At 46.8% G+C, this 25,450-nt stretch overlaps 1 protein-coding gene across 1 annotated transcript in view; it reads left to right on the top strand.

Moving 5' to 3' along the window:
- The first annotated feature begins 6,317 nt into the window (after window positions 1–6,317).
- Window positions 6,318–25,450, top strand: part of CDCP1 (CUB domain containing protein 1) — a 57,223-nt gene continuing 38,090 nt past the window's right edge. The window contains exon 1 of the mRNA XM_069475591.1: window positions 6,318–6,501. Within this exon, the coding sequence (XP_069331692.1) occupies window positions 6,420–6,501 (82 nt within the window). The 5' untranslated portion in view covers window positions 6,318–6,419. The remainder of the gene's footprint in view (window positions 6,502–25,450) is intronic.

Raw genomic sequence — 25,450 nt, forward strand, 5'->3', positions numbered from 1 at the left:
CTCTAGCTCTTTTCCTCTCTTTGCCCCCTGACATTTTACCTTGACCTCTCAGATGGTGCAATTTGGGTAGATGACAGAGCATGGATCCTGGGCTTTGGGTCATTTTGGGGTGACCTCAGAAGGTGCTCAGCTGCCTGCTCCTGAATTCCTGAGTCAGGCAGAACTCAATTCACTCAGCCCCAGGTCCATGGCAGCATGACTAGCTGCTCAGTGAGGGTTTTCCTCGTGTCTTACTCACCCTAAGACTGAAATTGTACCATGTGTTTACCCCTCAGGCAAATTATTCAGCTGGCCCAGTTAGCCCGGCAATCCACGCTAGTGCTTGGCAAAGTAAGTCCTTCCCAAGGAACATCTATCTCATGGTCTGAGACCATGGCAGACTCCTCTGTTTTGAGGCTTCCAAGGGGGCCTCTGCCCCAGCTGTGACTGGGTGGTTTTCTCCCTCAAACAGTAGTTGACATTTGCAGTGACACCAAGAGCTATTTGTGCACTGAAAGAATCTCAGCTTTTTTAACTTGCTTAATCACCTGGAAAGCAAAGCTGCAGAGAGCTGCCTGATTCAGACAGATGTTCCTTCCACCCTTTGTTCAAATTGGATAAAATTCTGGCTCACCAGACTCTGGCCAATCCCACAAGCCCAGGGTCACTGCTGGACACCCAGTGTGGGCCACAGTGGCCTCATTCTGGAAGCCAGGGGCCCTACCCCTTTTTAAAATGAACTGTGTGTTCATCCTTTCAGGATCAGAGTTTCAAAGAGCTCCCCAAGCTCAGCAGGCCCAGTGAGCAGGGTCATCCATGCTGGCCCTGGCTAATGAGTTCATTCATTCCCTACTATTTCTTGAGCATTTACTATGTCCCAAGTCCTGCTTTCAGCTCCAGGAATATCAAGATGAGGAAAACAGAGACAACCGCCTGCCTTGGGGAGCTGACACTTTCAGGTTTGAATGAGTTTAAGAAAAAGTTTGTCTCCAGACTCTCTTTCCAGAACTCTCCCCTCCACCTCCATGGCTTTCATCCCCACCATGCTGGTACCCACTCCTTTCATCCTCTGCCCATGGCAAAGGCAATCTCAGCTAATTTACTGCGCATTTACTCCATGCCAAGCACTATGATAAATGTGTTACATGTATTATCTCATTAATCTTTACAACACCCTACAAAAGCCACCCTCTCATAGTCCCAGCTCATGGGAGAGAAAACTGAGGCATATATAGGTGAAAGGAGTTGTGTAAGTAAGTTGCAGAGCCTGTATTTGGATCCAGGACATCTGACTGCAGATGTCATTCATAGTCACCGAGCCATTCCATCTCACCCATTTAGGTCAAGTGCTTTTTTTGCAGTGAATCACTTGGGTCTGCTCTCCCTGATATTTTCCATGGCACCAGAAACATCTCCTATGCTTGCCTTAGGGTGAGGTTCAGTTACAAATGACTGGAGGCTTTACGTATCAGGTTATGCCTCTTGCACGTAAACATCGAGGGAGGTGTGCAGGGCTGGTGCAGGCTCCTTCTCTGCAGTTGCCCAGCTGTATGTGGCTCAGTGGAAAAGCACAGCCATGCTGCAGTGTGTGGGGGCTGCGTTTCTCCAGCAAACACCATTATTATTTGAGGATCTCATCGCTAAAACCAATGGATCCATTCGATTTTACTCCATCCATCTGTTCACTTGGGAGGGAAGAGTGGCTATAGAATTCGGGGGACCCAGCATGGCTGGCCATATGTTTCACCCCTTGACTCAGTCTGGATGCTGAGCTAAGTCTGGTGCACATCACCCTGGGAGTTCCTTGCCTCTCCCTTGGGCTGTATCTGTGCTTCCTACATCCAGACGGAGGTGCATCATGAAGCTAAGAAAGCTCACATGTGCTCCCCTGGTCATAGGTCTTTGGGAAATTTGCAAAGACAAATATTTTAACTGCAAAAGACTTCTCTCTCCACCTCCTCTACGTCACGCTCCCCCTTGTACAATGTAGCACTGAGTAGCTATGGGCATTTTGGGATCTGGCTAAGGGGATGTTGAATCAGAAGTACATTTAAATGGAGTTTGGTGGGACATATTCATTAATACTTAATTCACAGGCGCATTCATGTATAGTTAAGTCGCTGCTTGTCCTTACATTGTAGTAATGGCTTCCAGGAATATTCCTCCCACCCACTGGGCTGACTCACTGGATGAGTTGACCAGAGGAACAAGGCCAGAGATGGTATTACATTATGAACCTGTCCTACAGTATCCAACACCAGAAGTATGTGCTTAGTGGAGGAGGAGGAGGAAAAGGAGGAAGAGGAGAAGGAGAAACAAAGTTTGAAATGTACAGGTCCAGAAGAAGCTAGTCTGTGGAAAATTCTTCCAGTGATCAAAACTGCAAAATTTTGAGCATGATATTCATTTCTCATCATGCCTTATCAAAAAACAAAGGTTTATTCTGTCAGAAATAAATTGGAAATGCATTATATATAATTATGAATGTCATACTATTTTGATCTTCATATTTAACAGAAAATCATGGAAATAGAATTTGTAAGAATTTCTGTATTTGTAGGGTACAAAATTGTAATGGTTCTATGGACAGTAAGTGTTTCTGTGTGTGAATTCCCATGCTTTGTGCACTTCAACAATTCAACTGTACCTTAACTTATCTGATGTATTTTGAAAAATGACCTGAAGAAATGAATGATTTAGAGCTCTAGCAGGCAATTAACAGTAAAAATATTATGTTGTTTTTCCGGATTTTGTGACATTTGTGATATTTTTCCATTTTCTCAAGTTTGTAACTAGTGATTTCTTTCATCATTCTAAATACAGTAATCACTTTTCACATCTGATTTTCTATTTGTAACTTTGTATTCTTTTTTGTAAGGTGATTATGTTTAGCCCCCCATAAATCTGTATCTACTTTTCCCTGTGCTGTATGCATTTTTTTAATGGAACATATCTTCCTGTATTTTCTTGAGAAAAGGTCTGTAAGAGTTTTAGAAGTTTCTTGAGATCTTGACTGTCTAAAATTGTCACTTTTCTACTTTAATCACTTCAGTGGTAGTTTGGCTGGGTATAGAATTCTAAGTTGGAAGTTATTTTCCTTCATACTTTGGAAGGTATTGTTTTATAATTTTCCAGCTTCCAGTGATGCTCTTGAAAAATCCAAAACCATTTGATTTTTTTCTTTTGTGTGAGACCCATTTCTTGCTCTGGAAGCTATAGAATCTTCTCTTTGTTCACAGGTTTCTGAAATTTCACCACAATATGCCTTGATGTGAACATATATTATCCATTGTACGGGACACTCCGTGAGTCTTTAAATCTGGAAAATCATGTTATTCAGGCCTTGGGAATTTCTTAATTATATCATTGATAATGTCTTCTCCTCTGTTTCATCTGCTGTCTCTAGGAAACCCATTATTCAGATATTAGATTTCTGAACTGGACCTGCAATTTTCTTAACTTTTCTCTTCTACTTTTTCTGTCTCTTTGTCTTTTTGCTTTACTTTCTGAGAGTTCTTCCAACTCTTCTATTTATTTTTTTTATATCTATAATCTTTTTTTTAATTTCCAAGCATTCTTTTGTGGTTCCCTGAATATTTTTTTATAACATCTTGCTCCTGCTTCATAGATAGAATGTTGTCTGCTATGTTTCTTAGAAAGTTAGTAATTGTTTTGTTTTGCTTTGTTTGTTTTCTTCTCCTTGTATAGTCTCTTTCTTTCAGATTGCTTTTTTCAGTTTGGTTAGTTGATTGGCTTCGACTCTACCACACTAGAAGCTTTCCTCAGATGTCTTGAAATCCTGATTGGTCATAGGCAAAAGTGAGAGATTAAAAAGCTGAGAGTTGGTGGGGCTTATCAACTGGCAGTCTCGTGGTAGGGAGCTGGTTAGCCTGACAATGGGGATCAATGTCCCTATCTTTAGGTTTTTCCCCTTAGGCTGGTCAGATTCCCCAGAAGAAGACTCTTTCCATCTCCAGTGTAAATACTAAAGCCCCTTTGCTGCATTCTGGGAGGTAACTTAGGGCCAGGCAGCTAGAGATCTCAGCATTCAGAATGCATATCTTCCCTTTATCTACCTATTTTCACAACATTTCCTAGGCTATGCCTCGCATCCCTCAGCCAAGATCCTTAGGTTTTAACCTCTCCAGATAATAACACTTCAGACTCTTGCTGGGATGAAGGAGGGGCAGTTGCCCAGCCAGGGGAAAAGGAAGATGGGTTTCAGGATCTAACTACAGTACTTCTCAAGCAGCTTTCTCCCAGTCTTCCTTGTTTTACCGCTCCTTCATCCTTTAGTCCAGAAAACCCTGTGCTGCCATTTCCCAAGGGTTGTTTTTGTTTTTGTTTTTAGGATTTTACAGTGTAAATTGTGTTATTTCTCAGTTTTCCCCACTAGTGTCTTAGGGTTCTGCCATCTACAGTCTTCTGAGGCAGTCCCTACTTGTCCCTCTGCTATCTGGCTTCCAAGCTTGTAGCTTTCACTGTTTTCTTCTCTCTGTTCTCCCCACCTTTGTGGGCTTATGTATTTTTTTTTTTTTTTTTAAATCCCTGTATTGTACCCTTTGTAGGGTTTCAGAAGAGGTCAAAATTAGACGGGACAGTCTATCTTAAAACTCACCTTTCGATCTGCCGTTTTTCTCTGGCAATGGATTATAGTTGCCTCCATTTCTTTCCAGTTCCAAAATAACCATTCAGCCATGTTTGTAAAGACAAAACACGTCCATACCTTGGCTATGGTTTTCTCACAGTACACTCCGAAAATCAAGACAGTAACTCATGGCATCTTTATTTCAACCATATAACTGAGTTGTCATGCAAAGGATGCTGAAATGCCTCCCTACTTTTCTGTTTGCTGGGACCATCACTGATCCTTCACATCTAGGAATTAGTGACTCTCATTCTGTTTTCAGAAAGTTAGGGTGTCAACTATCCCAGGGAAGCCAGTTAAGCAAACTTTGGGGTGTGGGTCACGCCTCCGGGATCTGCCTCCCTTGATGCTGTGGGGGCTCCCAGGAGCAGAGTTTGCTTTATTCTCATCACTGAGGACACAGAGAAGGAAGGGGTGAAGAGATGATTTCTCTACCCTGCTCACAAAAAGAGCTGGGGCAGCCTGGAGAGGCTCAGTTCCCGCAAGGATTAAACACAAGTGGAGGCTGGAATGAACACCGATGCTGTGGCAGCGCTTCGGCTCCTGTCCCAAGCCTCCCAGGTTGTTCTGGGTGACCCTGGCCCATGGGCACAGGTAGCCCCAGGGAGACATTTTGGCAGAATCCCAGTCTGCCAGCTAAGAGCTCCTGAACATTCCACCACCTCTGCCTGTGGCCCTGGGATCCCAGACTTGGTGTGTGGCCTGCAGGGTGGAAAGAGAATCCACAGGACCTCTGAAGCCAGAGACAGGTGACATACCTGCAGCTGGGAGGAGGGAATGGAGCCCAGCAGCATTGATTTTACAGCCTCGCATTTGACTTGAATGCCTCACACTCACGCTGCACATACTACCACTTCACTCACAACTCACCAAGGGGCACACACTACTCCAATTACAACTCACAAAGGAGCACACACTACTCCAATTACAATTCACAAAGGGGCACACATACTACTCCAATTACAACTCACAAAGGGGCACATACTACTCCATTTAAAACTCACAAAGGGGCACATACTACTTCATTCACAGCTCAGCGAAAGGGAACATACTACTCCACTCACAGCTCAACCCAGGGGCACATCCTGCTTCTAATTTACTAACTGGCCCGGGGACATTGGGCAGCTTGTGTAACTCAGCAAGTCTGTTTGGTCTGTACCTTGTAAGGGTTGCTCTGAGCACTGTAAATACTGCGGGTGATGAGCGGGCGTAGGCTGCAGGCTCACAGTCCCGCAAAGATTAGCAGTAGCTCCGGCTTTAAAGTCCAGGGAGCCTCAGGCCCAAATCAGGTAAGGAAGCAAGCCAGGGCTTCAGTGACCCACAAATACGATTCCCCTTCAAAACGGGGCGCACAATGGCCTTCTTCCTCTCCTGCACAGAGAAGGGAAGGCAGAGTGGCCTCCCCTAAGGGCGACCTTCTCGTCTTCGGACAAAGAGACCTGATCATTCTGAGCCTCAGGGAAGAGGACTCAGGACGGGAAGGTGGGGACAAATCCTCCCCAATGCCGCAGTGAGCTGTGGAGGGGGACCCAGCAACCTGGTCCCTGGAGCCCCGCACGCTGTGCTAGAGGCGGTCGCTGAGGCAGGAAGGGGAGGAGGAGCGAGAAGAGGGACTGGCTGGGTCCTCCGTGCCCCGGCTGCGCAGGGCGGAGCCCGGCCGGCCCGCCCGCGCAGGTGAGCTAGCCCGGGCGGAGCGCAGCGCAGCCGCCGCCAGGCTTGGGCGCCAGCGGCCCCTGCTCGGAGCCACGGGCCACAGTCGCGTTCCCCACCAAGGCCGAGGCGTCCCGGAGCCATGGCCGGCCTGAACTGCGGGGTCACAATCGCACTGCTAGGGGTCCTGCTGCTGGGTGCGGAGCGCCTGCCGCGCGGGGCAGGTGAGTGTGGTGCTAGGGGCGCGGGTGGCGCCCAGTCGTGGAGGTGGCCCGCCAGCCGGCGCCAGGCGGAGAGGGGACGGAGGGACGCAGGGTATGGAGAGTGCAGAGTGCGGGGTGGTGCAGTCGTGATGCACGGGTGGCACGGGGTCTCCGGGACTGCCCTGCTCCAGGGCGCGCGGCGTCGGGTGCGGTGGCCTTCCCCCCCCGGATTCGAGCGACCTCGCCCAGGGCGCGGGCCGCGGCACGTGGGAGTGTCCCCGAGCCGGGAGCCTCACGGTCTGGGAGGATGAGCTTGGCGCTGGCCAGGAGGGAGGAGGGAAAAGGAGCGCGCCGAAGCCGAGCCCAGGCGACGTGCCCAAGAGGGCTTTGCTGGGGTTCTTGGGGACACCCAGGCTGACCGTGGGAAGGCGCTTTCCTCTCTAGGGTCTCCCTCTACCTCCTCGTCCGGGCCAGGGAGAAAGTGCAAGAAAACTGACTTGATGTAGCGCTTTCCCACTAGATCACTTCTTCCCCCGTCTGCACGCTCCGTTTCCCCTCTCCTGAAGTTCAGGAACGTGAATTCAAAACTGAAATCGCCGAGTAGGAGAAAGCCTCCGGGCATCCGCGCCGCGGGGCTGGACACTCCCCGGCCCCTCGCACCTCTTTGTGGTGGACTTTGGCGGAGGAGGGGGTTGTTCCGGGGATGTGTGTGAGTTTCGGGTTGTTCCGGTTGGGGGAGGGACCGCCGTGTCCCGGCGACCGGTGCCAGCAAGGAGGTGCCCTGTGGGCCCTGGAGGTTTTGGAACATAGTAAATAACCTGATTTCTTCATGGAAGAACTTGATACGAGGCGTTTCTTGAGACTAGCACAGGTTTTTTTGTTTTTTAAGTAGAGCTACACAGGAAGCGATTTGGGTCTTCGATTCCCTTTGCTCCTAAAGGGGCGCTTGTGTTTGGCAGGTAGGCAAATTAGGGTAAATTAAATTAGGGAATAGAACTAAACGGGCGAGGTTGAACTTGGGCGTCCCAGTGACTGCCATAATTCCAAATACAAGCCGGGAAAGTTTCCTGGCTCCTTTCTCCAACATCAGGTGACGTATGGCTGCCTAGCAGATAGAAGTGTTAAGACCTCATTTAAAACATTGTATACGTATTTGTTAGGATTGAATTTTCAAGATTCCCTTGGAAGAAAAAAAAATTAGCTTAAGAATCAAAAGTGATTTAGGGAGTGAACATGTGTACCCACCAATCTTGGAGCCGTATTGAAAGTTGGAATTGTGTGAGATGTTTTCAGCTTTCTGTGATGACAGCTGGAGAAACTCCTCCAGTAAGATGTGGTGTAAATCAAGGCATCACTAGTGACAGGACTGACAGCCTGCCCTGAGCGGGCTTCTGTTACTTGTCTCATTTCTCCCTGTGACCTGGGAGGTGGCCATTTTGGTCTTGAGTAGCTTCATGGAGTCCCTTCCTTCCAGGAAGTTCCTGACTGGCTGAGTCCTGTCTCATGGTTCAGGGTATAAACACCAGGAAACCTAGGTCTCCTTCCACTTTCTTAAGCTCCTCCCTTTAGTCTCGGGAGCTGGCCCTGGGAGGCCACATTGTTGGGCTGAACTGAAGGCCTTTGTAGTGGGAGCAGTGGCTGAATGCACCTGCTTTGCCTGGAGTCTTGAGATCTCACTTGGGAAGGCCTTCGAGAAGTTACTGGAGTCTGTCTTAAAAGGCTGGAGAAGGCCAGAGCCCTGGCACGGTGGATTTGTTCTATAAATCCCTGAGGTCTCTTAGCACAGACTTAGCAGAGTGAGAATGAAGTTGGTCTCACTGTAGAGCTGAAGAGGAAAGGAAAGTCTGCGTCCCGGTGTGTTGTGTTTGTGTGACTTTGGTATTCCCCCCCCTGCCCCATTTCCAGGAGTGAAGCACTGGTTCAGTTGGAATCATAGCCTTGGTAAAACCTCAATTTGGTTGCTTTCCAAGAACTCAGATACCAGAGTCTGGGTCAATGACCCCATTCTTGCCACCATTGTTTCTTGCCAGAAATGTGAACAGACAGATCAAATGATGTGCTTGCTCACCCTTGATGAGTGTGTGTGTTCATCATCCTTTAGATGCAAATGAGCTGCTGGCTGTTGTCTGGAATATGTAACTGGCAGAACTGATGAGTCCCTCCCACCCCTCCCCCATCCCCCACAGATTTGCATGATTGGAGTCAGAAGAAACTGCTGCTCTGCCAGTCATAGAGGTGCACCCAGCACCTACCTGTCAGCCTCAGAGCTTTCCTCAGATGCTGCTATTTTGTCTGATGGCTGTACCCCACCTACACACATGCTCTTCTGGGGCGTTCTCCCTGGCTATTAATGTGATGGAAAGCAGTTAAAAATAATAATCAAGATATTTTAACTAGCATATAGTTACTATAGAAAAATTGGCAATAAAGATAACCAAAATGGAAAAAAATCATCTATGAACAAAGCACCCTGTTCATTTGGATGCAAACCATCATCTCATCATGTTTGCGTGTGCATGCGTGCATACGCAAACTGAAAATGGGATCATCCCATCGTATGGCTTTAAGCAGTCTCCTGTTGTTAGACATTTAGGTTGCTTTGAATTTTTTGTATTAAAAATAGAACAGACCAGGCATGGTGGCTCATGCCTGTAATCCCAGAACTTTGAGATGCTGAGGCAGGGGAGTATCACTTGAGGCCAGGAGTTCAAGACCAGCCTGGGACCCCATCTCTACAAAAAATAAAAATAATTAGCTGATCATAGTGGCACGTGCCTGCAGTCCCAGCTACTCGGGAGGGAGTCTGAGGCGGGAGGATCATTTGAGCTCAGAAGTTCGAGGCCATAGTAATGAGCTATGATCGTACCACTGCACTTCAGCCTGGGCAAAGAGCAAGACTTTGTCTTAAAAAAAAAAAAAAAAAAAAACAGAACATGTCGTACAATAGTGGGCTGCTTATATCAATTTTGATAGGTCTATTCAGTGAAAAGACACTCAAAATTTTGTAGCACAGATTATGTAATGACATAAAAGGATGTTATCATGTTGCTGAGGTTATAAAATAGTATAAGCTGGATTATCCCATTTTGATATATCTGAGAATGTGTTCTTGTGGCTGTGTTGTTCTGTGCATTCTTGACTATTTTGTCCAGCTACAATTCTGGGAGGAAGAGTAGAGAGAATCTTAGGGCTTTGGATGCACGTTTCGTGTTGCCTGTGGAGAGCTTGCCTGGTGTCCTGGTGTGCATTCCGGCCATCAGTGTTTGAGTGCCTGTTCCTCACACTGTCCCAGGTTCTCCTCATTGTTGTTTCACCAGAATCTACGGAAGAAGCATTTTCCTCTCTAGTTGAGCAAACAGGGTCTGAACAGTGTTGGTAGATACTCAAGAGTCTTAGAAGCACGATGCTAGCTGGATGGTATTAATGGCACAATAGTGCTTTTCTGGCCAAAATAAACTTGAACTGAGTTTCTTGGCTTATAGCACAAGCCTCACCTGCATTTTTGCCCAGCAGTGCTTACTTGAGTTTGGACAGTGTGGGGTGGAATGGAGTTTGCTGGAATGGAGTTTGCTGGACCGCTGATTGAGGTCAGGGTGGGTGGGGCTGATATGGGGACCTGTGGCTAAGGCTCTTTGCCATGATGATTAAGAAAAGTTCCCACCCTTTAATTGTCATTCTAAATTATAAAAATTATCCCACAATCAAATTATTTCACACCGTTTCCCACAACCTTGTAATTAGCCCATCACCTTCTCCTGGGCAGCTGGGAACAATTCTAGACAACCAGGCAAGGAGAGCCAAGTTCCTTCCCTCACCTCTTTGTAGCCTTGAATTTGTATCTAGTCTGTCAGTTTGTAAAATCACTAACTATAATACTACTGCTGCTAGCACACATTGAGCATTTGCTGTGCCAGCCATTCTTCTGAGTATTTTACACGTAAGCATCTCCCAGTTAGCATCAGTAATCCATTCCCGACAACCGGGCATTCTGCATGAAAACACAATGCCCTACGTCTCATTATTTTGTGTGGGAAATATTATTATTAATACAGTCCATTGCACAGCAATGCAAAACTTCCATCAGTTACAAAAAGCATGATGAAACACAGGGAGGTACCTGTGTGTAATTAACAACCAATCCTGTGGAATGGAAGCCATCACTGGAGGACTGCCGCCATGTCCATGGTTGTCCACAAACAGTTGTTTTGTGTATGGTAACCTTACTGCACCTCCCTCCTCGACACCTTGGGTGTCTCCACTTGATCTTGCCATTCTTGATCCTATTGTGTTTGGAACATCAATCAAGACTTTCTGCACACCATTTTGTTTAAAATGTTGTATTGCGTTTAGAGATGTAAACAGACATGTTTCTGAAATCGACTTTGGCCAAAAATAACTTTGATAGATGAAACATAAGTTTTACAATGTTCTACGATAAAAATGAAGCTGTTTCTCCTGGGGGAATGTAAGTGGAGGAGGTGCTCCTGAGGAGGCCTGCGTGTCATTGAGCTCTCCATCCTCAAGCAGGTGCTCCTACTAACCTCCCTTTAGTAGGCACCGAGAGGTGACGTGACTTGCGCAGGGCTAACCAGCTGGTATGTAGTGATGCTGAGACTGCAGAACCCAGCTCCTGGCACCAGTGTGCTGTGCCCCTGTGCACTGTGAGACTCCAAAAAACGTTTGCTCGTCACCCTAGAGATAGTGTCTGCACTCCAAAAATTGTTTTCTTTCATTTAAAAAGAATCAACCACACTTACTGAGTGCTATGTACATATCAATATTAGTATTTGTTCTAGGAATGTGTATGTGTTTTTGATATTCAATTTAAAAACTGTGTTTAGAAAAAGAATTAAATGTACATGATAACAGAAGTTTACGAATACTACAAAATGGTATGTGGGAAAAAGTATGTCCACTTCTACCTCCGACCCCAGTGGTTTCCGTGGTTTCTTGTGCATTGTTCCAGAGCTATTTTTATGCATGTACAAGTTTATAAGTATATGTACTTCCTTTTTGTCCACAAATGAGGACATACTATAGTAAGTAATATAGGATGTGTCCCTTGTGCATCTTGGTTTTTTTACTGAGCAATCTATCTTGGTGTTCTTTCCATGTCAGAACATATGGAACTGCCATGTGCTTTTTGGCAGCTGCATAATGTTCCTTGGTGTGGGAACACCATGTTGTCTTTTAACCAGCCCCTTATTAACAGGTTATGTCCAATCTTTTGCTACTATAAATAGAGCCTCAGTGACCATCTTTGCAGTTAACTTTGTTGAGTATATGGACAAGTTCACCTGCAGATGAAATTCCTGGAGGAGGAATTCCTGGGTCAAAGGGTTTGTACAGAAAGTCTCAAGGAACAAATGGAGGAAAATGAGTAACAAAGAGATGAAGCAACTTGGCCAAGGTCACGGCTAACAAGTGGTTGTGCTGTCTGTGAATTCCAGAGTGCAGGCTCTTCACTGTCCCTCTCTACAGTTCATTACTTCCTTTATTCTTTCCAGTTGAAGCCAATCACAGGCCTGAAGTAAGGGAAATGTTTTGAATTTCCTTTGAAATATAGACTTTTGGTTAAGTGATAAGGATGCCATGAACAATGTGTGTCAAGAAGACTGGACACAGGCCTGGGCTCTGGTGGCTCTTCACGTTTACATCGATGATTGATTAGTTCTTACCAACTTTTTACATTGAGTCTGGTAGTTAAGGTGTAATACGTCTTGTCTTTGCCTCATCCCAGAGTCCAAAGGCAAGTTGAAGTGTGACACACCTCATGCAGCTGCAGTGCGTAAACTCAGATGTGTACAGTGGCGCATGCGCAATAGGTGTCTATTCCTCGCTCATATTAAGATTCAAAATGCGATCTCCTCCAAGCAGTGATCTGGGGACCCAGGCTCCTTCCACTTTCTGGCTCGCCCATGTTCAACACGTGACTTCTGTGTTCATTTGTAAAAAACCAGTAGAAGAAAAAAGAGCATGAGGAATTTAACATGGGAGGTTTTTATGGGCCAGGAGTGGAAGTTGCTCCCGTCACCTCTGCTGCCATTCCGTCTGCTAGAACTCAGTGGCACGGCCCCACCCAGCTGGAAAGGAAGCCGGCATGTGTAGTCTAGTCGGGAGCCCAGGAAGAAGCTGGCAATGTCTGATTCTCAAAAAGCAGGCAGAGTGTCACAGCCTGACCTCTCGTTGACAGTTTTATGACTTGGGCAAAGTTGCTTCTCTGGGCCTCACCTTTCCAATCTTTAATTTAGGGGCTTGAACCACACAGAGTAAACTCCAGCCCTAATGTTTTATGAGCTGATTTAAATCAAAGCCAATTTGTGGCAGTGCATCATGCCTGTAATCCCAGCACTTTGGGAAGATCACTTGAGGTCAGGAGTTCAAGGCCAGCTTGGGCAACATAGCAAGACCCTGTCTCTATGAAAAATAAAATAAAGTAAATTAGCTGGATGTGGTGACGGACACCTGTAGTCCCAGCTACTCAGGAGACTGAGGCAAGAGGATTGCTTGAGCCCAAGAGTTAGAGGTTGCAGTGAGCTATGGCTGCGCCATGCTCTTGAGCCTAGATGACAGAGCAAGATCCTGTCTCTAAAATTAAAAGAAAAAAAACAGCCAATTTGTGGACTTCCCAGGATCTCTGATCTGGTAGACTCTCTTTGGCGGTTTCATATGCAACTACCATGACTTAAGTGGCTAGAACTATGCCTGGCACATAGCAGCACTTAAATAACCATGAAATAAATAAATGGATAACCCAGGTCTACCCTCATACCAAGTCTTTCTAGGAGAAGGAGTGAGTTCCTCCTACTTGCCCCTTCTAGCTACTGGTAGAAGGTGGCAAGAGCAGGACGTTCTAAAGCCCAGGTCTCTGGCCCCAAATCTGTTGCATAGCAGACAACAAAGGCAAGGAGGGACAACAGTCCCAGTGGCTGCATGTGCGGTCTCAAATACTGGGAAAACTGGAAAGTAGAAATGAGAAAATGTGGGTTGTCAGATGGGACCACAGCTCACTGCATCGATGCAGACAGGGAGAGAGACCACCTGGTGGTCCCTGTTCTCTGCTTCACACCAGGCCTGGCAGCTTCACTGTGTAGAACATGCCCATGATCTCCGCTGATCCCTTTAAATGCGTGTCCAGGCAGGAGGGGATGGGGGTAGGGGTGGATTTGCAGGAATATTATGTCACTGCTGGAAACCTTCAAGGGGAATAACCTGAGGGAATGGAGAAGTGCTTATGGTACAGTGACGGAACCAGGGTATAGCAGAGTGTGTGTGTACAGTGTGGCTCTAGCTATGTTATTTTGCTGTCTGTCTGCCTATATCTCACTTGAGCTTAGGAAAAAAGACTGGGAGGAAGTAGCTAAACCAAAAGTTTCTGGCCTCACAATGTGGCTCAGAGTCTCCTTGTGTGTGAAGGACAGTTTATGGTAGCAGTGACAATAACAACAAGAGTTTTGTATTATCCTGTATGTTCTCCCCATGTTGACTGCATTGCTCCACAATATCCCAGCTGGGGTGGCTTGCTTTTCTCTATATAGCAATGCTGAATCTGTGGTAGGATACAGTAGAAAATCAGACTTTGCTTTTAGACATTCACTTCTCAAACCTTTATGAAATTAAAAGTTCTTTTTGCAATTATTGTACTTAAAAAATAATCTGAACTTCTCAATTCTCTCCAGAGTGGAGCCCGAGCCAAGGGAACCACTGAAAGCCTTGTTTGACTGTGCAGGAGACGGGCTGTCCTCTTGCTAACAGCCACCCTTTCTGCCAGATAGAATCACAGCTTGGTAATATGAGCTATAAGCAAGGCCAGTAAACACCTCCCCTCAAGGTGTAGTTATCCTTAAATAATAAATTTGGGAATGTCTTGGAAAAGAAAATTAAAACTGTCCATGAACACAGATGGTGTAACTTTCTTTAAGTTTTAAATGAAGTGCAAACACTCCTATCCTCGATGACAGAAGATCAAAGAGTTCTGGGTGAAATGTGCCATTTCTGCAAAAATGTACAAAGTGACAATCTGCTGCCTTTGCCTGCGACGATAAATACAATCTCTAGAAATAAGAGTTCCATCAACTTTCTTAGTTTAAAGATCACATGGAGTTGAAGCCGGGCTTTTGTCTTTGTTTTGGAGTCTGCCTACTTGATTGGCCATCTGCCATGTCGCAAAATCCTTACAGCCATGAAAAGGATTCTGCAATTCTTGCCAATGTGTGGTCCAGCTGAGAGCTGAGTGAGAATGCTATATGTCCAGGCACATGCCATATTCATCCAAACAGATGGCTTATCTTCTGTTACTGACCTGGAGGTAGGAACATTAGGCCATTTCAAACAAGGGTGTTTGGCTAAAACAACATTTAACTTGAGAACAACTTGTAAACATTTGGTGAGCAGGGACCAGGACATCACAGAAGGTGCAAAGGTGGTGAGATGAAGCCCCTGAGTTTGACAGGCTCAGGGCGTCTCCTGGACTCAGGCAGACACTTGGCCCCTATGCAGAGTGGCCGTCAGCCACAGTGGAAAATTGGACACCAAGAGCTGAGCAACACGGAGGGAGAAGTTCTTACACGCGGCTGCATGCTGGAGGCCCGTGCTCTGCTGGAGTCCCAGGGCAGCGGGGACACTGTCGGGAGGGATCAGCCTGTGGCGAAGGACAGTTCTCACAACTGCCCTGCTGACGAGTCTCGCTGGATCTGGGCTTTGGGTACCTCCAAGGGTTCACACACACACAGCCTCTCCCAGGCGCTGTTGGCTTCTGGGTTCTTGCTCACCGCTACCTTTCCCATTTCCTCAGACTGTGCGTCCCAAAGGGCTCAGATTCCCAGGTGGAAACTGGCGGAGGAGAGAAGGGCAGAAATGGAAGAACTAGAGCTGAAGACCTCACTGCACTCACAGTTGCCTTCTCGCTTTTTGAAAACAACCTCACTCAGATAAGCTCTGGAGTTGGGCAAAGCCTGGTTCAAATCCTGACTCTACCACTTATTAACTAGATGCATTGGGCAAATTGCTTAACTTTCCTAAGACTCGGTGTCCTTAGAGAGTTACAAAATAGAGCCGGCAGCACCCTGAGGTTGGCTGGGGGTCTGAATGAAATGGTGCATGTACTAGTCTGACCTGGAACAAATTTCCTCAGTTAATGAGAATTGTTATGACTTTGTGCTCTGGTTTGGATGTTTGTCCCCTCCAAATCTCATGTTGAAATTGGATCCCCAAAGTTGGCGGTGGGGCCTAATGGGGGGTATTTGGGTCATGGGGGTGAATCCCTCTGAGGTGAGTGAGTTCTCACTCTACTAGTTCCTGCAAGAGTGGGTTGTTAAAAGAGCCCAGCACCTCCCCCCACCTTGCTTCCTCTCTTGCCCCGTGATCTCTGCACAGGCAGCCTGAGGCCCTCACCAGATGCCCCGTCTTGAATCTTCCATCCAGCAGAACTGTGACCTCTTTTCTTTGTAAATTACCCAGCCTTGGTATTCCTTTACAGCACCACAAAATGAACTAAAACACTTTGATTATTTGAATTGGGCCCAAGAAGAACATTTAGATTTTCAATAGGACAGTCAACGTGGACCAAAGTTATAATCTATTACAGTCTGTGTAACCAGGTGCCTTTGGGGAGACACTGAAGTAGCTTTCAGGGATTTGCTGCCTACACACTGTGCTTCAGGTATTATCCCAGTACTTTGGGCACAGGCGAGGATATCTGTGGGGGGAATTCCTGCAAGTGGAGCTGCTGGGTTAAAAGCTGTATGAAATTGTTCTCAAAGACACTAGAACAAGGTTTTAAACACTGTGAGTGAGCACCTACACACACATATTTCCTCTTAGCTGAGGAACTGACCAGACCAGTTTTATACAACTTAGATGTCATGTGCACTTACGCTTGAGACATGGATGAGAACACTGCAGTGGACTTCTGAGGATTGCAGCTGTCCTTGTGACCAGGTGTCATAGGCCGAGACTGGGCTGGAGCATGCCAGAAAGCCAGAGCTAAATCTCTGTGCACTGGAGCCTGGCAGGGCCCTGGCCTTTAATCCCTGCTGAGAGATGGGGACTTAACTCCAGAACTGACCTGGAAGTTGCTGACAATCTTATCAGACACTTCAGCCTTGGGCTAAACCTGTTAGGGACAAGTCCTGATTTCATCAAAACAGGGGGAAGGTGTATTCCACTGGCACCTTAAAACTCTAGGTGAGCGTCTTCTCCTCCTTGCCTTGGTAGCTGGATACTAGAAACAATCCAAATGTCCACCACTAGTTGCTGGTTAAATAAATTATGCTCCATCCAAACAATGGAATACTAGGCAGGCTTTTAAAAGAATGAGGTAGCTCTTTGTAAACTGATATAGAGTAACCCCAGGATATATTATGCAGAGAAAAACACAAGGTTCAGAACAGTAGGTGTGGCATGCAACCTTTTGGCAAAATAAAATGAAATAAAGTAGGGGTGGTATATAGATATGCACTTAAGTATTCATAGATTCCCTCTGGAAGAACACAGAAAAAACTGGTTATAATTGTTGCCCATGAGAACCAAATTCAAGGGTAAGAGAAAGACTTTTTGCTGTTCAAGTCTTTTATTTAATTTTATTTTGTGCTTCCTGTATTATTTATCTAAATATAAAAAATATTTTTCAGCTCTATTGAGGTGTAATGTACATACCATGAAACTCACCAGTATCAGTTGTACAACTTGATGCATCTTGCCAAGTGCATGATATAACATTGCCGTCACCCTGCAAAGTTCCGCCAGACCCCTTTGCAGTCAATCCCTGCCCTTGGCCCCTGGCAACTACTTACTTGCCTTTTAGCACCATAGTTTTGCCTTTTAAATATTTATAAATTAAAAATAATTCAAAGCCTCATATAAATATAGCCCTCAATAGTTTTGTTGCCTTAAAACAAATTTCTCAAGAAGAGACTCTGTCTTCAAAAAAGTCTAAAGTTGCTTCCTGAAAGAACTTGGTTGTGTAAAAGGGGTGGAGTGGAAGTGTTTAGTCACTAGGATCGAGAAACTGATGACCAAAGCAGTCTTCTCCCTTTGGAACAACTTTTCTTGAAGAGCAACTTGTTGCGTTTTGTTTCATTTTGTTCTTTCTCTATCTGCTTTTAGGGCCTAGCACTGAGCAGGCCTAGAGAATTTGATTTTTGTCCAGAATGCCTTGAAAAGATCTAGCCCAGTCCTAGGTCATTTTGGTAACAAATTCCGTTCACTCCGCAAATGTCGGAGGCCTCTGTGCATCCAGCTTGGTATGCCCTTGCCCCTGCCTTCCAGGGACGCCACATCTAGATGGGATTCAAACATGTAAACCAGGGGCTGCAAATTGGTGGCCTAGGGAGTTTGGCCTGTTTATTTGATGTGTTTTGAAAAAAGCTGCATTACAAAGTATTTGGTAGAGCATGCAACGTCTGACTCAACAAAGACCCTCTTCCCCATGTTGCCTCTTTTATATGATAAGTACAGCAAAAGATGTATGTATAAGAATTGCAGTAAAGGTTGCAATAAAGCTTCCGTAGGCAGGAAAAGAGAAGGAGCTGTCTGTGGTCTGCGGGACATCATTAACAAAACCCTGAGATTGGCCCTGGCTCCGTTATTAAATACCAATAATCCCACAGTGTTGTTTTAATATTTAAAATGGTATCTCCCACCATCTCTGAAATGACACCTTGCTAAATGATCCATTATCTGGAAAGACGTAATTCAGAGTTGATCCTTTAATGTCTCATTTATAATTGGAGAACAGCTATAAGAGCAAAGCAGAATATAGTTAAATGAGGATTAATGCTGCATTACTTTGAATTTTCTAGCTGAGTTTTGTTCCCACCCTCCTCTTCCTTCCCTGGCAATAGTTCTTAGCAGTAGGACCTACTCCTACTGTAAGGAAGGAATATCATTCCGAAAAGGAAAGTGCTCTGACCCACAATCTCTCTTCCTTTCAGGAATAACCATCTGCTTTTTTCCTTCCATCCACCAACACAATGTGCTTGGAGCCAGGCTTCTCAAAATCCCCATCTCAGCATTCTTAGTCCCTACACTTAGTTTTTCACATCCCTGCATTTTTGGCATAATTATCTTAAGATCACTGCCTAGTCCCAATACTGGCCCTGTCCAGGTGCTGATAGGTATGATCCTAATTCATGTAACACCTTCCATAATGACTGTCCTTGTTGATCTTCATCCATGATGGCTGAACACCTTGCATCTTGGCTGTCTTCATTGCCTTAACCACTTCCATGTCAATGCCTTCTGTAGCAGCCGTGGACATACCTCTCATAGTGACTAACCTTGTTGATATACTATCTCCATAATGGCCTTCCTCCTTGACATAACACCTTCCATAATCACTGACTTGGATGTAACATATTCCATCATGGTCATCCTCATTGATAGAACACCTCCTGGGGGCTGCCCTAGCCCCTCTGGGTGAGGAGAGCATGTGCCTGCCTGGCCCTAAAGATCTCCTGGAGTGTGCTGCCTTTCTTTGTTGACCTGTTTACCCTGGGCTGTCTGGTTTGCCTGAGGATTCACTTTATTGACCTGGCCCACGGTCATTTACAAGGGCTTCATTCAAAAACTTATTCCCCATCTAAGTCTGTATGCCTGCCCCGCTTCAGCCCCCCTTTAAGATTGCTGGACACAACAACAAGAAAGGTGCTAATCCCTAGTCCCTAAAACAGGAGGTTTAAACTGAAGGATGTATATTCCCAGTTGGCTCCCCGGGGCCCGGGGCTGGTGCTGTGCCCACATTCCCTAGTCAGGTCCCCCTAAATGATTAAGAGGTTGGGCCTTTGTAGTTAAGAAACAGGTAGACCTAAGGCCTCCAAAAGACCAGTTTCACCCCTCCCTCATTTGATACTTGGTAGAGGCTGACACCCCGACGGCCACTGCTCTCATGCCCTAGCTGCCGGGGTGGGTGTGGCAGTCTGTCCTTCCATTGCAGCAAGGAAGGAGCGGGGGCGGGTCAGCTAGTGCTCATCGTTCAGACAGTGGTAAAGCAGAACAGAGGTTGCTGGCTACAAAGTACTGAAGTAAAGACAGTGACGGAGGCGGTGAAGCTGTTAGAGACAGGATGGGCAGATGCCATTCCTGGCTGGCCAGCACTTGTCATTAACGAGGAAGAGTTTGGGGGACACTGAGAGGCAAGCTCACAGGCCAAGGGAGGGGCCCACGTTAGCTAGAGAGCCTTACCCTGGGTGGCTGGCCTCCTTCCTATCTACGAACATCTTCTGTGGCCATAGGAGCCTCCTCACATGGGTAAAGGGCGGGGCGGATGGTCAGAGTGGGTGTTTGCAAAGGAAACACCAGCACTTCTCTCCGTGTTGCTGGTGTTGAATGGTACAAGCTGAAATGAGTCTCTGACCACTGCCCCTCTCTAGCTGGGGTTCGGGGCGAACAGTGGGGCCCAGGCCACCCAGCAGCCCGTGACCAGGAGAGTGGACATCTTAGAGTAGCAGAAGGTGCGTGGGCTTTGGAATCAGGCAGTGCTGGGTTTGAAGCTCAGCTGTGTGTCTTCCTAGCTGAATTTAAACAATTTACCTAAAAGAAATGTGTAGAAAGTGCCCGGCATGCGGCAGATACTGAACCAGTGGGGGCTGCTAAGTGATGGTGCCCTCAGCCTCGGCCATCCCCAACACAGCCCACCTCCTCTGGACTCTGGACTTTAAAGCCAGGCACCCCACTGGACGGCTCCCTGATTTCTGATTTTTGTCTAGGGCTCTTGTTTAGCATCGAGATGAGACCATCAGCCGCTAGTGCTCTTGGCCACAGCGTGGCCTCCTCTCTGACCCACTTGCCTCCCTCCCTGTCACCTTCCAGCATCTAGACACTAAAGTTTTGCAGGCAATACAATGCTTTAGAGATCCTCATTGATGTACCATTTCCATAAAGGCTGGCCTCGTTTACATAGCACCTTCCGTGATGGTAACTTGGCTCCAATGGGGAGCTTCGCGGCCCAGACCATAGGTCAGACTTGTCCAAATTTCTTTCAGTGAGCAGCTCAGCAGGTGCTACAAAACCCACCCCATCTTTCCATGAGTCCTGCATTGGTTTTCCATTGCTGCGTAACAAATTGCCAAAACTTGGTGGCTTAAAACAACACCCATTTCTTAGCTCACAGTTCTATAGGTCAGAAGTCCAGATACGCACGGCATGGATAAGTTCTCTGCTCAGGGTCTGAAAAGGCTAAAATCAAGTTGCTGGCCAGGCTGCATTCTCACGAGCTTATGGTCTTCTAAGTGCAACAGTTGTGGCAGGATTCAGTTCCTGTGGCTGTAGGTCCAGGTCCCCCTTTCCTTGCTGGCTGTCAACCGAGGCTGCTCTCAGCTTAGAGACCACTTGCACGCTTTGCCATGTGGCCCCCATCTTCGACACCGGCTACAGAGAATCTCCCTCATGTGGAATCCCCTTCACACGTCAGCTCTCTTTTTCCAGGAAAAGCCCAGTCTCTTTTAAGGGTTCACTAATGAGGCCAGACCCCGCAGGACAATCTCCGTTACTTCAAGTCAGCTGTGTCATCCAGTACAACCCAGTCTGGCTGATGATGCCCCGTCATATTCAGAGTCCCTCCCACACTCCAGGGGAAGAGACTGTGCCAGGGTGTGGGTCATGGAGGTCCTCCTAGAATTGTGTGCACCCCAGGTGCAGTGGCCCAGGGGCTCTGTCCCCTCTGTGGGAGTCGTGATGATTGTGGCCATCACTGCTCGAGGGCCCGCCATGTGCCCAGCTGTGCACAGATGGTCTCATTCCAGTACTTGTAAAAGCCCCGCACAGGTGACCTTTTTAGCCGAATGTTGCCATTGAGAAGCCTGTGGTTCAGAGAGGTAAGGCAGTTTGTCCACAGTGGCCCAGCCAAGCGACTAAAGTGACGGGCACTCGGAGTGGGAGTGTTACTCGCATCGGGTGGAGTGATGGGGTCCAGAACAAGTCTCCATCTTAGCAGAACCTCCTCTCCCGCCGCCTCCTCTCCTCCCCGGGGAGCGAGTTTGCACAGCTCAGGCGGAGTGAAGCAGAGCTGGGCTGTGGGACGGCCACTCCCTGCCACCACCCCTCTCTCTAGTGTTAGCCTTTGAGGGGCAAAGAATAATAAGGTAGGAGCAGGCTGATAAAACCTTCTGGAAAAGCCCATTTGAAACTAAACTTAGTTTTAGTTTAACCAGCTCTTGGCTTATGTTCAGGCAAGTAAGAAAGTTTTCTTTTATGTTGCTCGTACTGCCCCAGAATGCAGCGCTGTCAGCACATCTCTCGGAGGCCTGTCCCCAGCGACAGCCCCTGCTCAGCCTGCAGCCCAGAGAGAGAACGAGGTCTCCGAGGGCAAAGTGCAGTGGCCAACAGGCTGCGCAACGTGCCAGCCAGGTTCTCACTAATCAGGGAAATGCTCCTTCTTATGTTTCCTAACTTTCTGCCATCGAAAAGAGTATTCTAGTTATTGACGTCATTTTTGTTTAAAGAACAGTTTCTCTCCCCACCAACCCCCCACCCAAGGGATTATCGTGCACATGTATGAATTTGAGTCTATGTAGTTTTGGTCAATTTGGGCTTGTTACTCAAATGAATAATTAGCAATTAATTCTCACCTACATTATGCTAAATGAAACAAGCCAGACACAAAAGGACAAATACCGTTTGATTCCCCTTATGTGAGTAGTCAGAGTCATAGAGACAAAGTAGAATGGAGGTTGCCGGGGCTGTGGGGACCGGTGGGGACAGAGTTTCTGCTTCAGATCATGGAAACGTTCTGGAGACGGATGACGGCAATGGTGACACAGCAACGTGAATGTTCTTGATGCTGCTGAACTATACACTTGAAAATGGTTAAAATGATAAAGTTTACATATGCATATTTTACCATAGTAAAAAAGTGAAAAAATGTCTGTAGGGCTTATTTGTGTGCGTACTTTTCCCTTTTCCTTTTTTTATTGATTTGGGTTTTTTTACCACAGTAAAAAATTAGTTTTTTCAAAAAAAAGAGTGAAGCATGCCTTATAGTTCTGAGGCTTGCTTTGTGAATGTATTATTCTATTGGATCCTACACTCGATCGTAGCCAAAAGGCAGAGAAGCAACTATTGTATTGGATTCTGCTGCTAGAATCTGCCCCTGCTGCAAAGGAGGCTTCGACACACAGGAGGCTCCTTCTCTCACGAGGCCCAAGGACAACATCCACGAGCCGCCTCCCCATGAGCCTAGCGTAGCTCATGGCACCTAGGGTTCAGATCACAAGGAAGGACCATTTCATCAGAAGCCAACAGGTTTTTCTCCTCCATCTTCAGCGTTGTGCAAAAAGCAATTCATTATAGCAAGAACTGTGAAGCTTTGCAAGAACCTAGTACCTTGAGGGCAGAGACTTTGAGTAATTTATGGATGAGACCTCATGCCCACACCGCGCAGCACGAACAGCGACTTAGAAAGTGTTTGGTGCATGTCCAGAGGGCCGGAGGGACAATTGAGCTTCTCAGTCATCAGTGAAAGTTTCAAATAATGGTTTCTCTAAGTTTTAAAAATTGTTTCCTTGAGATGTACAGTAAAGTACACAAATCTTAAGTGTACAACTTGATAAATTTTATATATGTGTATACATATGTGTGTGTGTGTCTGGTAACATTTGGAACATTCCAGCACCATCCCAGATCCCAGTCAATACCTGCCCTCCCTCCAGGTTCACTATTCTGACTTATACAAGGATAGATTGGTTGGTTTTGCCTTCTTGACCTTGATGTAACTGGAATTATACAACACGTAGTCTTTTGTGTGTGGATTCCTGTTTAACCATCTCCCTGCTGACTTTTTATCAGAAGAATTCAAACAATTGTTTAATCTCTGATGGCAAAGTCAGGCCATTGGAATGAAGTCCTCTAGGGAGAGAAACTAAAGAAACTGGATATTAGTGACTTGCAAGCGTTTAGCAGGTGGGGGAGAGGAGCTATGGGCCTTGTCTCTGTGTGTCCCTGAGCGTACCGACAAATGGGCTTTCTAATCTGCTGTTTTGGCTCTTCCCCATCCATCCTTGGGATCCTCAGTGACTTTCACGGTCGGCATGACTCACACTTCAAGGGCTAACTAAACGAATCTTTTTAACATTTCATAAAATGTTAATGTGATTTAAAGTAGCCCTGTGACATTTTAGCATAGCGCCATGAATTATTTACAGTGGTCATAAACTGAGTTATAGTTGTTGTTTGATTCTGCAATTCCCATGTTCAAAATCTGTTATTATGCAGCTTTCTTACCTCTGTGGCCCTGTTTGAAATCATTTCTCCACCTAGTGCACTTTGATTCAATCTGGAGTGAAAGTCCGAGTTTTGAGCTAGGAAGAAGCCTTAAAATTGCCTGAGTCCCAGGGGGGTTTGTACACAGATGTGTCTGTTTGCTGCAGACAGTGGCCCAGACAGGACTCACAGCTAGTCATAGGTCTAACATGCAGCTCTAATATGGCGTGTGTCTTTGATCATAAAAGGGAAAAATATTAATACAACAGGAGGATTTGGATGGTTGCATGCAAACCCATCGCCACTTTAGTAAAATGATTCAAAGCATAAGCCCTGCAGACAGTTGATCACTAACATTGCTTTTGGAGGATGGATCCGTTAGTACTTTAGACAAGAAATAACCTGCATCATCATATATAATTTTCTTTCCTAAGAAGTTTGGGAATGAAGAAAAGAGTAGAGAGTGAATGTATGTCCACACCAGTTCCCTGTTTTGATAAACTGTTCCAACAAGTTGGATTGACTACGCATGCACATAGGTTGTTTTTAACATTGCTATTGGAACTTTATTTTGCCGTCCTCTGTAATCATTCTAAGTGCTATGTGAACTATTTTAAAGGGAACTGCGCATCCCTTTTACTGAGGAGGTGGGGACCTGGTGTCCCTTGAGCACTGATGTTTGGCTGTAACTCTGGGAGTTGGAGCCCAGCCTGGTTCATCATGGTATGCTGGCACCTGGCCTGGATGGCAGCTCCTGGCAAAGTTACCTGGAGTGATGTGGCCAATGTCGGCCTTTGTCAGCGTCTTCACACCAGGTTGTCTTTGCTTTGCACTCCACTGTGCGAGCTCTTGTCCGACTCCCCGGGGCCTTCTGCCCTGCCCTGACCTCCCGGTGCAGTCCTGTGTCCCGGCCCCACGCCGGGTGGGAGTTTGCACTTGATCATTCCCCGGCCCTTTATTTATAGCTGTGGTCTATGTCCAGTCCTTCCTGGGTGTCAACTGCCCATTGCAGTGTTCAGTGTATAGGTTTAAACTGTGGCCCTTTCCTGTGGAGAGCCTGTGAGGCTGTAACAGTGGAATGGCCTCTCATGACACAGGATCTTCATTTGGGGGGTGCACCTGCTACTGGGGCTGGGGAAGGGGATGGATGGTCACTTGCCCCGACACCCACCCCTTCCTCCAGACCACCAACAGAAGCCCGAAGCATTCCCCCAGCTTGCCCCGACTGCCCAACCTGCCCCACCTTCTGTCTGGGGTGCCTGGTAGGCAGTCGTCATTCCTCATCCCTTTCCTTCTAAGGAAGAGGATGAGAGATTTGTCCTGCTGCCGCGACAGGCTTGCACAGCTGCCTTCCCCCAGCCTGCCCTGGGAATACGGTGGGAGAAGTGGTTGGGGTAGGTCCCCCTTGACTTCCAAACCAATGGACGAGTGGCTTCCCAGCGCAGATATCCAGAAGGACAGGTAGGGGTCTCTATTCCAGGAGAAGCATTTCCTGCCAAGCCAAACCAGAAGGCTGGTTGAAGTTGACTCAAACTTGGGTCTGATTTCTCCCATGAGTCTTGTTGACAGTGACCTGGAGAAGTGAGGCCTGCAGGCTGGGGCTTCTGTAGGATGCTTTTCTGCCAAGACCTGGCCCTAGGCTTTCATTCCCAGTGCTTTGTTCTGGAATCATAACTGCTTTTCTTTTGCCACCAACTCAGCCACATGAACCTCCCGTGCCCACAGCCCCCTGCAGACCCCATCAGGCTGTGGCACCGTCAGTAGCTGAACCATG

Source organism: Eulemur rufifrons, chromosome 7 (genome assembly GCF_041146395.1).
Source record: "Eulemur rufifrons isolate Redbay chromosome 7, OSU_ERuf_1, whole genome shotgun sequence".
In the NCBI taxonomy this organism is placed as follows: domain Eukaryota; kingdom Metazoa; phylum Chordata; class Mammalia; order Primates; family Lemuridae; genus Eulemur; species Eulemur rufifrons.